The sequence below is a fragment of the Leptodactylus fuscus genome, chromosome 2, assembly GCF_031893055.1.
Source record: "Leptodactylus fuscus isolate aLepFus1 chromosome 2, aLepFus1.hap2, whole genome shotgun sequence".
NCBI classification, from domain to species: Eukaryota; Metazoa; Chordata; class Amphibia; order Anura; family Leptodactylidae; genus Leptodactylus; species Leptodactylus fuscus.
Genome location: NC_134266.1, coordinates 123,258,109 through 123,271,662, shown reverse-complemented (window position 1 = coordinate 123,271,662; position 13,554 = coordinate 123,258,109). Strand labels below are relative to the sequence as shown.

General features: G+C 40.1%; 1 protein-coding gene across 1 annotated transcript in view; it reads left to right on the top strand.

Annotated features, from left to right (window-relative positions):
* Positions 1-13,554, top strand: part of GRIK3 (glutamate ionotropic receptor kainate type subunit 3) — a 494,196-nt gene that overhangs the window by 254,474 nt on the left and 226,168 nt on the right. Inside the window, exons 2-4 of the mRNA XM_075264498.1 lie at positions 7,795-7,971; positions 10,952-11,209; positions 13,188-13,369. Coding sequence (XP_075120599.1) covers positions 7,795-7,971; positions 10,952-11,209; positions 13,188-13,369 — 617 coding nt within the window. The remainder of the gene's footprint in view (positions 1-7,794; positions 7,972-10,951; positions 11,210-13,187; positions 13,370-13,554) is intronic.

The window sequence follows — 13,554 nt, the reverse complement described above, 5'->3', positions numbered from 1 at the left end:
TCACATGACCATGGACTGTATAACACATGACCATTGACTATACAACACATGACCATGGACAGTATATCACATGAATATGGACTGTACTTCACATGACCATGGACTGTATAACACATGACCATTGACTATACAACACATGACCATGGACAGTATATCACATGACCATGGACAGTATATCACTTGACCAAAATTTACTCTATTTTTTTAGCCTATTTCTCACTTCCTTTTTTCCTTCCCCTTCTTCTCTTTATATAGCTTTTTTATTCTCTTTTTACTGCTTTTCTTGTTGTTTATTTTTCCTTGAGATTGAAAGTGTACAGAGCAATTTTCGTCATTTTGTACATTTTTCTGGGTATATTTCTATAACAATTCAAAAGTTAATAAAAATGCGTATTGAAACAAAATTTTCCCCTGAGTCTCTACTAAAAAACATAACTGTGATATGCTTCATTGGATGCTATATTATTGAGGTAGGTATTTCCTGGGAGTGCTGCTCATACTTTAGATGACATACAGAAGCATATCAAGTGCTTAATGTCTTTATGGTGGCCCATATTGCCGCACTTTCATATGCAATATAAAAGTTATCCCAACATATATCATCCCAAAAGACGCTAAGGCTAAGGCCCTATATAGCGAGCCACAGCCAAAAAGCACTAAAAACGGCAGCAGAAACGCATTGCAGTTTTACTGTAGCACTTTTCAGAGAAAGTCTGCTGAGGTTTCCTCTGCAGACTTTTTCTTTGCATTATCCCTGTAGGAAAACCACTGGCGTTCCATTAGGAATAATTGACATGCTATGATTTCCAAAACTGCAACGGTTTTGGAAATCGCAGCATTTACGCTGTGCATATTTTTTTGCAATGTAATTCCGTGATTGTAAAATGCAGCATTTACGCCATATGAACCCTCAGTCTCAAAGTAAACTCTTTTGCCCTATGTCAGGTGAATGGAACGCTATGAATATGTGTGATAAAAATTTGTGGATCTCAGATGTATGCAATATTTGCACTAATAAATATTGGCTGTTTTAATTTCACTATCTATGAATAATTGATTTCACATGACTGATATTTTGATGTTCTCTTTTTTGCCTGTTTTCACTGATCCTTCCATACACTACAATGTATGAGGAATCCATGAAACGAGCACCCACCGGGTGCTAAATGGCCATGATAACTGTCTTTTTTCACCCATGGTCATCTGAATGTAGGCTTGCTGTGTAAAAAGACTTGGGTACACTGTTTTGACTCTGCCTAAACAATGGGGTGGTCTGGGGCTTCCAGATCCCCGAAAGTACTATGAAGCCTCTATGCTCCAAGAGTTCTGGATTGGTACCGCCACCCCCCCTTCAAACAATGGGTCTCCCTTGAGGGCTCTTTTCATTGCTCTCTTCTGTGCATGCTTCCTTGGCTGGACACCCCTGTCCAACCTCTTTGCGGACCCATCCAACTATCGTCCCAACCCTTTGGGTATGTAGGTTACTCTTTCCTAAAGCCCAGCTTTCCCCATCCCCCATCCCCATGTTTCCGATCTTAGGTAACCCTGCCTTCTCAGCAGGTCTTTCCCATGGCCTGTTTAAGTCATGGAGAGATCTGGGCCAGCTGAGGGCCATCCATTTCAGATCAAATGCTGCATGGGGGCCGTATAGGATCCTCCTTGCGGACCCTACTCTCCCTCCTTTAGGTCCATGGCATGTCCTCCAACTGTCACATTTTCTTGCTTCCCTTCCCAGTTCCCCGGGTTTTGATAGACAACACGCGCGGTTTGAAGAGGCCTGCTTGGGCTCTGGCCCTATACGGCATTTACTCTCAGAGTTTTATCTGCTGCTGGTTTCTCCTCCTCCGGACCATCAACCTCCCCTCACAAAAGCTCTATATCTAGCAAATACCAAGAGGCGGATTATAAAATCTTGATGCGGTGGTATCTGGTACTGATGAAATTGCACAGAATTTTCCCGTCCTCTTCTCCTGTTGGCGTTGTGGTTTGGGAGAGGAATCCTCCTGCACATTTTTTGAGAATGTGCCGAAATCCAGTCTTTTTGGGAGGGTGTACATAGAGTTGTATAAAATATGCAAATCTATTCTCCAGGATGTAATTAGGAGAACAGTAGAAATGAGCGAGTACTGTTCGGATCAGCCGATCCGAACAGCACGCTCCATAGAAATGAATGGATGCACCTGGTACTTCCGCTTTGACGGCGGCCGGCCGCTTAACCCTCCGGGTGCCGGCTACGTCCATTCATTTCTATGCGAGCGTGCTGTTCGGATCGGCTGATCCGAACAGTACTCGCTCATCTCTAGAGAATAGTGCACTCTGTACGCAGCCAGTAGGGTCCTTACGCTATGCTGAGGATGGCCCAATAGGCCGAAACCGCACTGTCCATAGATGGGAATCTGTCCCTTTTGGGATAGAAATACTAATTTGGCAATTAAATCCACATCATGATTAAAAAGACTTTATAACTGAGTCATGCATGATATTAGGGATGCTGCCCTCTAGAGGGCTGCGTACAGAGTGCACTGTTTTTACCCAGAATCCCTAGCGGAGCAGAAATAACTTGTAAGTCTCCGTACTGCCTATGTAGGCAAACACTCTCCCTGATGTGTACGATTATCCCCTGACCATAGAGTTGTATGTCAGGTTTTTCAATTCCCCCTCCCTCTCTCATCATCCCTTTTGTTACTTCATCTTTCGGATCTCCCTCTTTGTACTTACCGCAAGTCTGCTCTCCGACATATGATCAATGCTGCCCGGGCCTGCGTCCTGGCGCTTTGAAAGTCCCCCAATCCTCCCTCCGCCACTGGCTTCACAAAGTTGAAGACATCAGGGTCATGGAAGACCTCACTGCATCGCTCCATAATACACGTGAGGCCTACATGGAAACTTGGACCCCGTGGATCCTCTTTCAGGGTTCCCGTCGGTACAAAGAACTGGTTGGCTGATGTGTCTCTAAGTCTTATGGACCCCTGGCCCGAGCGTGGCACTATCCTCAACCCCCCCCCTTTTTTTTTGGGGGGGGGGGTTGTGCTTGTTTTCTTTGTTTATATGTGTTTGCCCCTGCTTTCACCCATTCTTATTTTGGTTACTTGTCTTTGTGTGTATTTGTCCCTTATGCTCTGTTTTTGTTCCGTCTGTCTGGATGTGATACTATATATAATTTGATGTTTTGGGCCGACGTTCTTTGGTGTTATTTTATTACCTTGTCTTGTTTAATGATAATTTGTTCGTAAATAAAGAGTTTATAAAAAAAAAAAGACTTGGGTACAAAAAATATGTGATTAATACAGAAATACCTAAATAATTGGAAAAATGTCTATATACATCCTTATTCAAAAAGGAAAGGAAACTTGTAACTGAGCCAGCAGCTTATACGTTATACTAGATTCTTTCTGGATGAATAATTTTCAGGATATCGTTTTTTTTTTTTATTAATCTTCATCGGTTTGATGCTGCCACTTTACCAGTATATTCAGATTACAGAATGTGAATAAAGAAATAACCTATAGCCCTTAATATGTTTTTGAAAATGTCGCCTTTTAATCTCTTTAAATTTTTTTGGCTCCACGGTCGGCACATTCAGCAGTGTAAGGCTTCTCTTTGTCTGTGATCGGTATCTCTTTTTTCAGTGGACCTGTAGTTCCGTCTTTCCACAGCCTGTAAATGGCTATCAGCCCGTAATCTCTATACATCAGATCAGCGATGATTATGTTTGATCTGGTAGGACATCCCTCCCCCTCTTTCCCTCACTGCATATTTATATGCTTGCTTCAATATGTTTTGTGCTCATCTCAGAAATGCAGCGTGTCAGACCCTCACAGTAAAACACTCATCACTTATCATCGTTATCCAACATTGTGTCACACAGGTCTTATTTTCTATTGATTTCATCTTGGATTGACATTAACTGCATTGTTAACCTTTATAAAGATGAGGGGCCAAGCGTGTATCATATTAACTGGATGGTTTTATGGCTTCCTAACTCTTGACCCAGCTCCAGGGATCCGTAGAGGGTGCCTTTTCTGTGAATTTTAAAGTATTTTTGAAATATTAATGCACATTTACATAGAAATCCATAAAAAAACAAAAAAAACATTACAAGTCTTCAGTAGGTGATACCTTTTTTAATGGCTAACTCATAATGATGACAGTCATATAAGTTAGCCATTAAAAAAGGTATCACCTACTGAAGACTTGCAAAGTTTTTTTGTTTTTTATGTTTTATAACCACTGGCTAACACGGTACCAAAACAAACATTTTCCTTTTATAGAAATCCATGTAAATTAATTGAGGGAGGTTTATAAAACTGAAAAAAGTAAATCTGTGTTGGTTGCCAATACTATACTATGTAAATAACAACATAGTCAATTAATGTAGAGCAAAAAAGTACAGTGTTAATGTTATGGAATTTCTAGGACAGCAATTCCCCAGTAGCTGCTGGAAACCCTGGAGAAAGGGGCACAAGAGACCGTGAGCCCTAAGCTGAAGCCCCCCACTGTCCCTTCCTATTGCCAGGCCCTATCCTACGTAATAGGTGGCAACTCGAAGACGATCCCTTCCTATATACGTGAAACAAAACACAGACAAAACGAACAACAACAAAGAGAGGTCAGCTAGCCAGGGTTCAGTAACAGTCGAGCAATGCAGTGCCAAGTCGAAGTCCAAAAGAATAGTCAGTAGGGAAAACCAGAGGTCAAGGATTAGGAAACAATACAATAACAGCGACAGAAAAAAGCAAGTACACACAAGGCAATAGCAAGCACCAATGTGAATGTGAGCCTAGAATAAATAGGGAGGAAAAACCCGCCCCGGAGATGATAGGTGGATAGGCCATCAATCACAGGGCAAGACTGAAATTAACTATTAGAGGAGCAGAGGGAAATTAAGTTGAAGGAGATGGGTGTGGTGGAAAATCAATTACCAAGGTGAAAGAATAGGACAGTGTTCAGACAATTCAAGAAGAATCCAAGGAAAGAAATCACAGCCGAACACGCCTTGTGCCTCTTGTGCCTCAGCATGTGGCCAGACGATGACGCCAAAACCCGGACGGGCAAAGATGTTACAGTTAGAGTGTAGATAATCAAAATCTGGGGTCAAACACTGATAATAGCCGACGTAAGCAAAACAAAGCGCAAAGCTATGTATTAGGCCTCGTTCAAATCTGCGCTGGTATTCTGTCTGTGGGAAACCACATGACAACCCCATCGAATAGAATACCGAATGTAACTGCAACTGCAATCTATGGGGTCCGTGAGCTTGTACTGCACACTGCTTGCAGTTGCGTTCGGTATTCTGTTCAGGGGGGTGCCCATGCGGATTCCCCGAACCAAATACCTAACGCAAATGTGAACGAAGGGTAACGACACATCTAACCATGTCAGTCACGTTATACTACAACTTGAATTGCTCAATCAGTTTTGTATGTACAGTAGTCAAGACAGATATTGTTTTCCACAAGAAGGATTTTAGTGTGATAGGTCCAGACCACTTTTTTGTTGTTTTTGTTTAGGTCGCGGGCTTGGCTGTAGTCCACTGGTTATCCCACCATCATGCTAACCTAAATGATGATTATCTAGGTTAGGATGGTTATCTACGAGAGGTGTAATGTATATGAATAATATGCTAAATGTTTAGAAATATGCTTTAAAGTTCTTCTTCAATGGTGTCTGTGGAGAAATCTATTATTTTTTATTATTATTAATGAAGCTTCTGAACAGCACAGTGAACAGAGGATCCAACATATGGCCATGGCTTGCTTCATTAAAAGACTTCTCGTTATTTTGATCTCCACTGTTTATTTTTCTCATTGGGGACATATTTCTTTAATTGTTGTTTTAATTTTCTCATGTCTAATTGACAAAGGATCCAGATGGACTAAATCTTCATGGTTTCAGTATATATTAGGAAGAGTTATGGACCATTTATTTGTCTATTAACACTTTGAACGGTTGAGGAACTTCATCTGTAGAAGTAGGCTCGCTGTTTAACATCTCAACTGCCAGTCAATCACAGGCAGTATGAAAGCATTGTAGAAGGTTAGGCCGTATCCACACATCTGCATGTCATGTCTGTGTGGCATACGCATTTTTTGTGGATGCCATATATACTCATTCATTTTAATGTGTTTATTCAGTTGTCTGAAAATCACGAATGCATCCTATCAGTAAAAATCTATGGATCTGTTAAAAAACCAAACATTTTTCACAGACCTAGAAACATATAAAGTATAGAAGATGAAACAGAAAAAGTTGATTTGCTTTTCCCAGACGTAAAAAGCGGATAAAGTACTGATGTAGCAATTGCTACCTCCATTATATTGCACTGTGCACTTAAGTCATTGTCTTATTGTAACTATAATGAGTCTCATAGCAGCTGTATTACCTTAATGGTTGATATCCTAATTGTGTGTATTTATATTGGTTCAGCATGAGAATGCACACTCTTTCATTTAGTTATCTGTATAACATATGAAGCCACTTGGGATCAACTGTCTGCCTAATCTGTTTATATTGGTTTGATGCATGGTCCAATATTACCAGCATAGCACATTCTAATATTATCACTATATTATAAGCTACTAATAATGTCATACAGGATGGAATCCTTTGTTTGTTTCCTTGTGCCTTTTGCAAAGGATCCATGTTGCTAAAAAGCTGCTTTTTTGTTGCAGGTTTTGCTGCAGTTTTATGGGTGATTCCTGGGGTTTGGGAAATGGAACGGGAAACAGAAAGGAAACACTTTTACATCTCCCTTCTGCTCAATCCACACATGGCTTTGACTCAGAAAATAGCAGCAAAGTATGCAACATAGAAAGGCAAAAGCCCCACTTAGCCTTTGGGAAAAAACACAGCAGAAATGCATCATGATTTTTCTCACAGCGCTTTTCACAGAAAGTTCACTGAGTTTTCCTCTGCAGACTTTCTGCTTCAATTTTACCTATAGGGTAACTCCCGGCGTTTCCATAGGTATAGTTGACATGATACGATTTCCATGTGACGGTTTTGGAAATTGCAGCATTTCCACTGCACATATTTCTCTGCAATGTGTGGATGGGATGTGAAGAAAAAACACTTTTATTCTTTATTCAAATGAGGATCTTGGAGCACAGGGGAAGTTTTCTTCTATTACTGAGCACTGCTGTATCATCACTAAACACACGCATTCTGCATTCAGCTCGTCCCCCCCTGGGCAGTGAGTTGATCCTCCCAAAGATGGCCGTGTTTAGTAATGATGCAGCAGTGTTCAGTAATAGAAGAAAACTCCCCCTGTGGTCCAAGATAAAAAGAATAAAACTGCTTTTTCTATGCATCCCTGGGACTCTGAAACATAAGAAAGGTATAGTGTTTATTCTGTTAAAAGCATCTAAAGCATTGTAGGAGTGGTTTAAAGTAGTGATAGACTCCCTTTTAGTGCAACTCAATGTGGGAATTGTGACACTGCAAGACTTGTTTCCCAAATGTCTCCCTGATATTCTAAATGATGTGTAGAACCTTCCTCTGCTAGTTACTCTGTTCAAGCTTTGAGAAATTCTGGTATTTTTTTTTCAATTCATTAATTCATCTAATTAATTTTGCTATTGTTTAGAATTGTGTTACAAACAAGCATTGTCATCAAAGCACTTCAGATTGCTGGTTGTTATCTACATTCCTTGCTGCATTATAAGCCTTGCATTGTACCTATTAACAGAATACATAAAGATATAGTATAAATAAACAGAAGCGTTTTGTAAAATTGGACCAAAGTGCATTCAGTCAAAGGATTATTTATCTAACTGAGCGTTATTGGTTTTACAGGAGGCATCTTTGAATTTCTGGAAGGACCAACTGGGCAAATTGTCAGTGCAGAAGAACAAGCCTTTAGATTTGCTGCAAACATCATCAACAGAAATCGAACGTTGTTACCAAACACAACACTGACCTATGATATTCAGAGGATCAACCTCTATGACAGTTTTGAAGCCAACAGGAAAGGTCAGGAAAAAGTTCTAATACACAATGAAGTAAAATATATTAAATGGATTTAGACTTTTGCAGATAAGTACAACTGGCTGCTAGTTCCATAAATGCCCCATTGGGTTTTTCTATAATTCCTTCACATTATCTATCTATCTATCTATCTATCTATCTATCTATCTATGAACATATTTCTATGCTTTTACAGTTTTAACTTTCATATGCTATATTTAGACTGTTATCGTAGAGTCTCTGGAGCAAATATCAGAAAATGCATCTGTCTGATAACAGAGAGCAGTTGAACTAGCAGTTTAAATTCCATACAGCGCTAAAGATCACTCCCAAAGACCGACAGACTTCACCAGCACCAGCTGCAAAGCCAGATGGACTTGTGCTGAATTTAGGGTCCAAATGATCACCACAGAAATTGTATAAGATCTTTACCTTGCCTTCTCCACAATCACAAACCAAACCAGAATGCAAAATAAGCTTACCATGCAGATCAGAATCAGGAGGAAAGTGAAAGTCCAGGCAAATAGTCAGTTCAAGAGATAACAACAGAGTCAAAGTCAGAAGACAAACCGTTTTTCAGTATCAAGAAATGGGTCAGTTCCTAGAGGTGACATCAGAGCCAGAATCAGGAGACAAGTGGTTTTCCAGTATTAAGCAGAGAGTTAGAATAAAGCAATGCAGCACAAGTGATCAAGTTATAAGATCCAAACTAGGTAGAAACAAATAGCAGGCACCTGGCTTGGGAGGAAGTGGCTTTAAATTTGCCTCCTCAGTTTCTAATTGGGTAACTCTGACACTAAAGAGGCTTCTCAGGTTGGCACATTAACCTTAATTCAATATTATCTAAACTGAGATTCTTGACATAGGTATATGCAAATATAAAGTTTGTTTTGATAACTGTTGGGGAGATAACAAATGAATATAAAATATTCATATCAAAATGGCAATGTCTGAGCAATAACATAATATTTCATTGAATTTGAGTCATGTGTTGAGCAGTTCTTGGCATATCCAAAGGTGTAAGGCTGGCTAGGATACCCCCAGGTTCCCATGATAACATTTTGTTAAAAACAAAGATAACATAATAGAATCAAACTGAAGGCTTATTTTATGTAAATCAACACATAAGCACTGTGTAGTTCACTGTCATTACCTTTGATAGTAACAGAGAAGTGGGCACTGGAAGAAAGTGGTAAGGAATGCAAAAGCTGAACTATGGCATGGCCTGTACTAGTTGTAGAGCTAATCCTTGCATAACTCTCAGTCTATCTATCTATCTATCTATCTATCTATCTATCTATCTATCTATCTATCTATCTATCTATCTATCCATCCATCCATCCATGTCAAATGTACATAAAATATGACTTTAATATGTTCTCAAGTCAGGTTACTTCAGTAGCTACAAAGTGTAACCAATGATTCATCTAAACCATAACACAATACCAAGATATTAAATGTATGTTTTGTTTCATACAGATAAATGTTCTCTGATTTGTGTAGCAGGTCAAAACTTGGTCATGCAGTTTTCCTTGTTGATTTACTTTGAGTATTATACGTAACCAAGATGTGCTCAATGGTCAAGTTATTACCTTCTCGTTCAGTCAGTTCATAGACAATTTATGAGCCCATTATCGATTGTGGCCAGAGCTAACCCAATAAAAATTGATCATTCGCTTTCACTGGCTGAATTTGCCCTTACCAGACCTATAGTAAATCATATATGTTGTCTACATATACTTTTGTACAGTATAGGAGATACATTTCTAAATAGAAGTATACTCGATGCACTCTAAATACGTTATGCAATTTGGGGGAAGACTTAGAAATAGAAATGTATTCATGACAAACAATTAACAATTGAGTAAATATTACAGTGCAACATTTTCTAATAATTAACAGAATCTTTTATTTTATTTTTTTTTAGAATTCTAATATGAATTTAAAACTAATCACTTTAAATAGTTCAAATAGATATTGCAACTTTACCCTAGTGAAGAATTGCTTTATTAGTATTGCTTAGGTCAATATGGTCTGAAGTATAGCAACCATATAAAAGTGAACTACCTTCTGACACTGGTTTATTCTATTCACTAATGCTAGGTTCATACCTGTGTTCGGGATACCATTTGGGAAGGGGGGGGGCACTGTTAATGTATACAAAAATCAACAACATGTGGAAGGGTTATTTTTGCTGGGATGCCAAATTTCTACGGGCCCGCTGTTACTGGAATTGGATATTGGTTAAAAAAAATTGACTTCAGTTTCTTTGAACAATTTAAAGACATAGCCCTGTACTGTCAGAGGAAGCATTCCTTACCACCCAGCCATGACACTGAGTGGTGAGGAATGCCCCCTAGTACTAGTCTATGGAGGCGTACTGCCAGGGGAAGGGGGGCAGTGAGGAACGCCCTCTCTGACAGTATAGAGCTGTGGACAAGCCCTCACAGCCCAGCTAGACTCTCAGGAACGCCCTCTGACAGTGAAGAGATATTGGTAATGGCACTGATATCTCTTTCCCCAAGGCACATAACAGGAAAGTCAGCAGTTTGCTGAATTCAGTGCACTGTCTGCTTTCTAGCGGTATATAAAACAACATATGCCTGAGGACATGAAAGGTCCACTTTAAGACCCCATGTACATAAAGTTGACTGAATTTATTACATTACAGGACCAGCTAGCAATCGTATATAGATGTAGCAGAGTTAACCTGAAATTCTGCAATTGGTTAAACTTCTGCAGTATAATATCTTATCACAGAAGACAACAAAAACAATTAAAAGTCAATAGGAAAACATCTGTATAGAGAAAACATATAGTAAACCTAGTGTGGTGGTGAGTAATCATAAATCATAGTGAATTATATAGTGAAATGTAAAGTACATTTTATCATTCTAATTGAATTTCAATAGCTTATTTTTATCACATAGGGTTCAGTTTTGACTATTTAAATGACATTAAAGATAATATTGTTTCTTTGTTGCAGCTTGTGATCAGTTGGCCTTGGGAGTTGTTGCCATCTTTGGCCCATCACACAGTTCTTCATCCAATGCTGTCCAGTCTATTTGCAATGCACTAGAAGTGCCTCATATTCAGGTCCGATGGAAGCATCACCCTCTAGATAACAGAGACTCCTTCTATGTGAACTTGTACCCAGACTATGCCTCTCTTAGCCACGCAATTCTGGATCTTGTACAGTTTTTAAAGTGGAGATCAGCCACAGTTGTCTACGATGACAGTACAGGTATGGTGATGACACTATAAAGACCAGAGATTATTTGTCTACAAGAATGGTGTACAGTATTTTTAATTTAAGTCTTAAACTTTATTGGTTCATATAAGGGAGTAACAATTGCTACAAAATTTTCATACATTATGTGAAATCACCATGCAAGGTACAAAGAGGAAAAATAAAAACTGTAGAGTAATAAAGAGACTTTCTGTTTATTAGGATTGTGGGGGAATGTAGTAAAATATATAAAGAAGGGCCAACAGCAGTATATAACTTGCTTATTACTTCCTCTGAAACATCATTCACAGTATATACAGAAAAACATTAGATATAACATATTTAACGTATCACAGTGACTGATACTGGATGATAAATCTAGTGCATTATCTATTGTAATCTAAGTTTATACCAACCATGTATCAAGATGTATGGCATACAGACAGATTTACTAATGAAAATGTGCCAGTATTGTAGTATCATTTGCACCAAAAATATGACATGCATGCTTAACACCTCCTTTATTAGACACTTTTGGCAGTTTCTGTGCTATATCTGACAAGTGGGTGGGGTATAGAAGGAATTGGGTCGGGATTGTCTCCCCACCCAGTACCCGCCCACACTCTTCTAAACCCCGCCTTCTTTAAAATACTAGTCATGGAGAGGGGGCGGGGCTTATGAGAGTGTGAGTGGGTACTGGGCAGGGAGACGTCTCCCCGCCCAGTACCCGCCCACACTATCCTAAGCCCCAGCCTTCTCTATAATACTAGTAGGGGGAGAGGGGGGCAGGGTGCTCTGAAGACCGGACAGAGGACCGGACCAAGAAGAACAGGGAGCTGCAGGTAAGGACACCGGTGGGGGGGAGTAAGTTAATTACTATATAGCGTGGGATCCAAAAATTGAAACAATTTTTGGACTACATGCTGTGTAGTGAATAGAATCGTCTTTAAAATCCCAGCTCTGCTTCATCTCCCATGTAGTAGTGTCTGATACTGCACACTCAGCTCAACTACTCCGGAGTAGTTGAGCTGAGCGCACGGCCCGATGTAGGAGAGCTGGAAGATGTAGCATCGTCTGTGAGTGTACAGTATCGTCTTTAAAATCCCAGCTCTGCTTCATCTCCGACGTAGTAGTGTCCGATACTGCACACTCAGCTCAACTACTCCGGAGTAGTTGAGCTGAGCACACGGCCCGATGTAGGAGAGCTGGCAGATGTAGCATCCAAGCAGAGATGCAGCCAAGCAGAGTGCACGCCCAGCTCTGCTTCATCTCCGATGTACAGTACTGTGTCAGCACTGCTACATCTGAGATCGGACCACAATGGAAACTGCTGTGGACGGATCTTAGACTCTGCCTCCTCCAGCAGAACCAGCGTTGATAGGCCGAATGCTGTACACTGGTCAATCAACGCTGGTCAATGCATTCCTATGGGAAAAAGTCAGCTCGCGCATATCGCAAGCTGACAGGGATCCCAACCAGATAGAGCCCCAAAGAGCTGGGTGAGTAACACTCCCCCCTAAATAAAGGTAATCCCTAGCTAACCCTGCCTGTAGATCTGTCCCTGTCTCACAGTCACATAGTTCACAGTCCCAAATTAATCGAATGTTAAATCCATTTGTCTAAATTGGAGATCACCTGATTTCGGCAGCCAATTTTTTTTCAATTTTTTTAACTGCCTCCGTTGTTGTAGTTCCTGTCCCACCTCCCTTGCGCAGTTATTGGTGCAAAAAACGCGCCAGAGAAGGTGGGAGGGGATACAAATTTTTACTGCTTTTGCCTCATGGTGTTCGATTGGAATCTAACACCTCGAACGGCCTGATATTCGATCGAATATGTATTCGATCGAACGGTGTTCGCTCATCTCTATTTATTATTATTAGGTTTATTAATATTTCCTAGGAATTTACAGTAAATGTACCTTTTGCTAACAACTAAATCAATGTGTAAACTTTGTCATTTCCCACAGTTGACATTTTTTGATTTACTCTGTTAGGTCTTATCCGATTGCAAGAGCTCATTATGGCCCCTGCCAGATATAACATCCGGTTAAAAATTCGCCAGCTCCCTCCAGAGTCTGAAGATGCCCGACCACTTCTGAAGGAGATGAAGAGAGGAAGGGAATTCCGCATTATCTTTGATTGCAGTCATGTCATGGCAGCACAAATCCTCCGGCAGGTAGGTACAGAGCAGGACTGATTCATTGGCTTAGTATTCTGCCCAGCAATCCTGTCTTGATTAGAGACTGTTTTTGATTTACTCTTGAACTGGAGCGCTGCTTATTAATTTTCACACCGATGGCCCAGTGGGATTCATCACATCTCTCCATATGTTCAGTGTCGTTCATTAGCAAGTGTTAATCT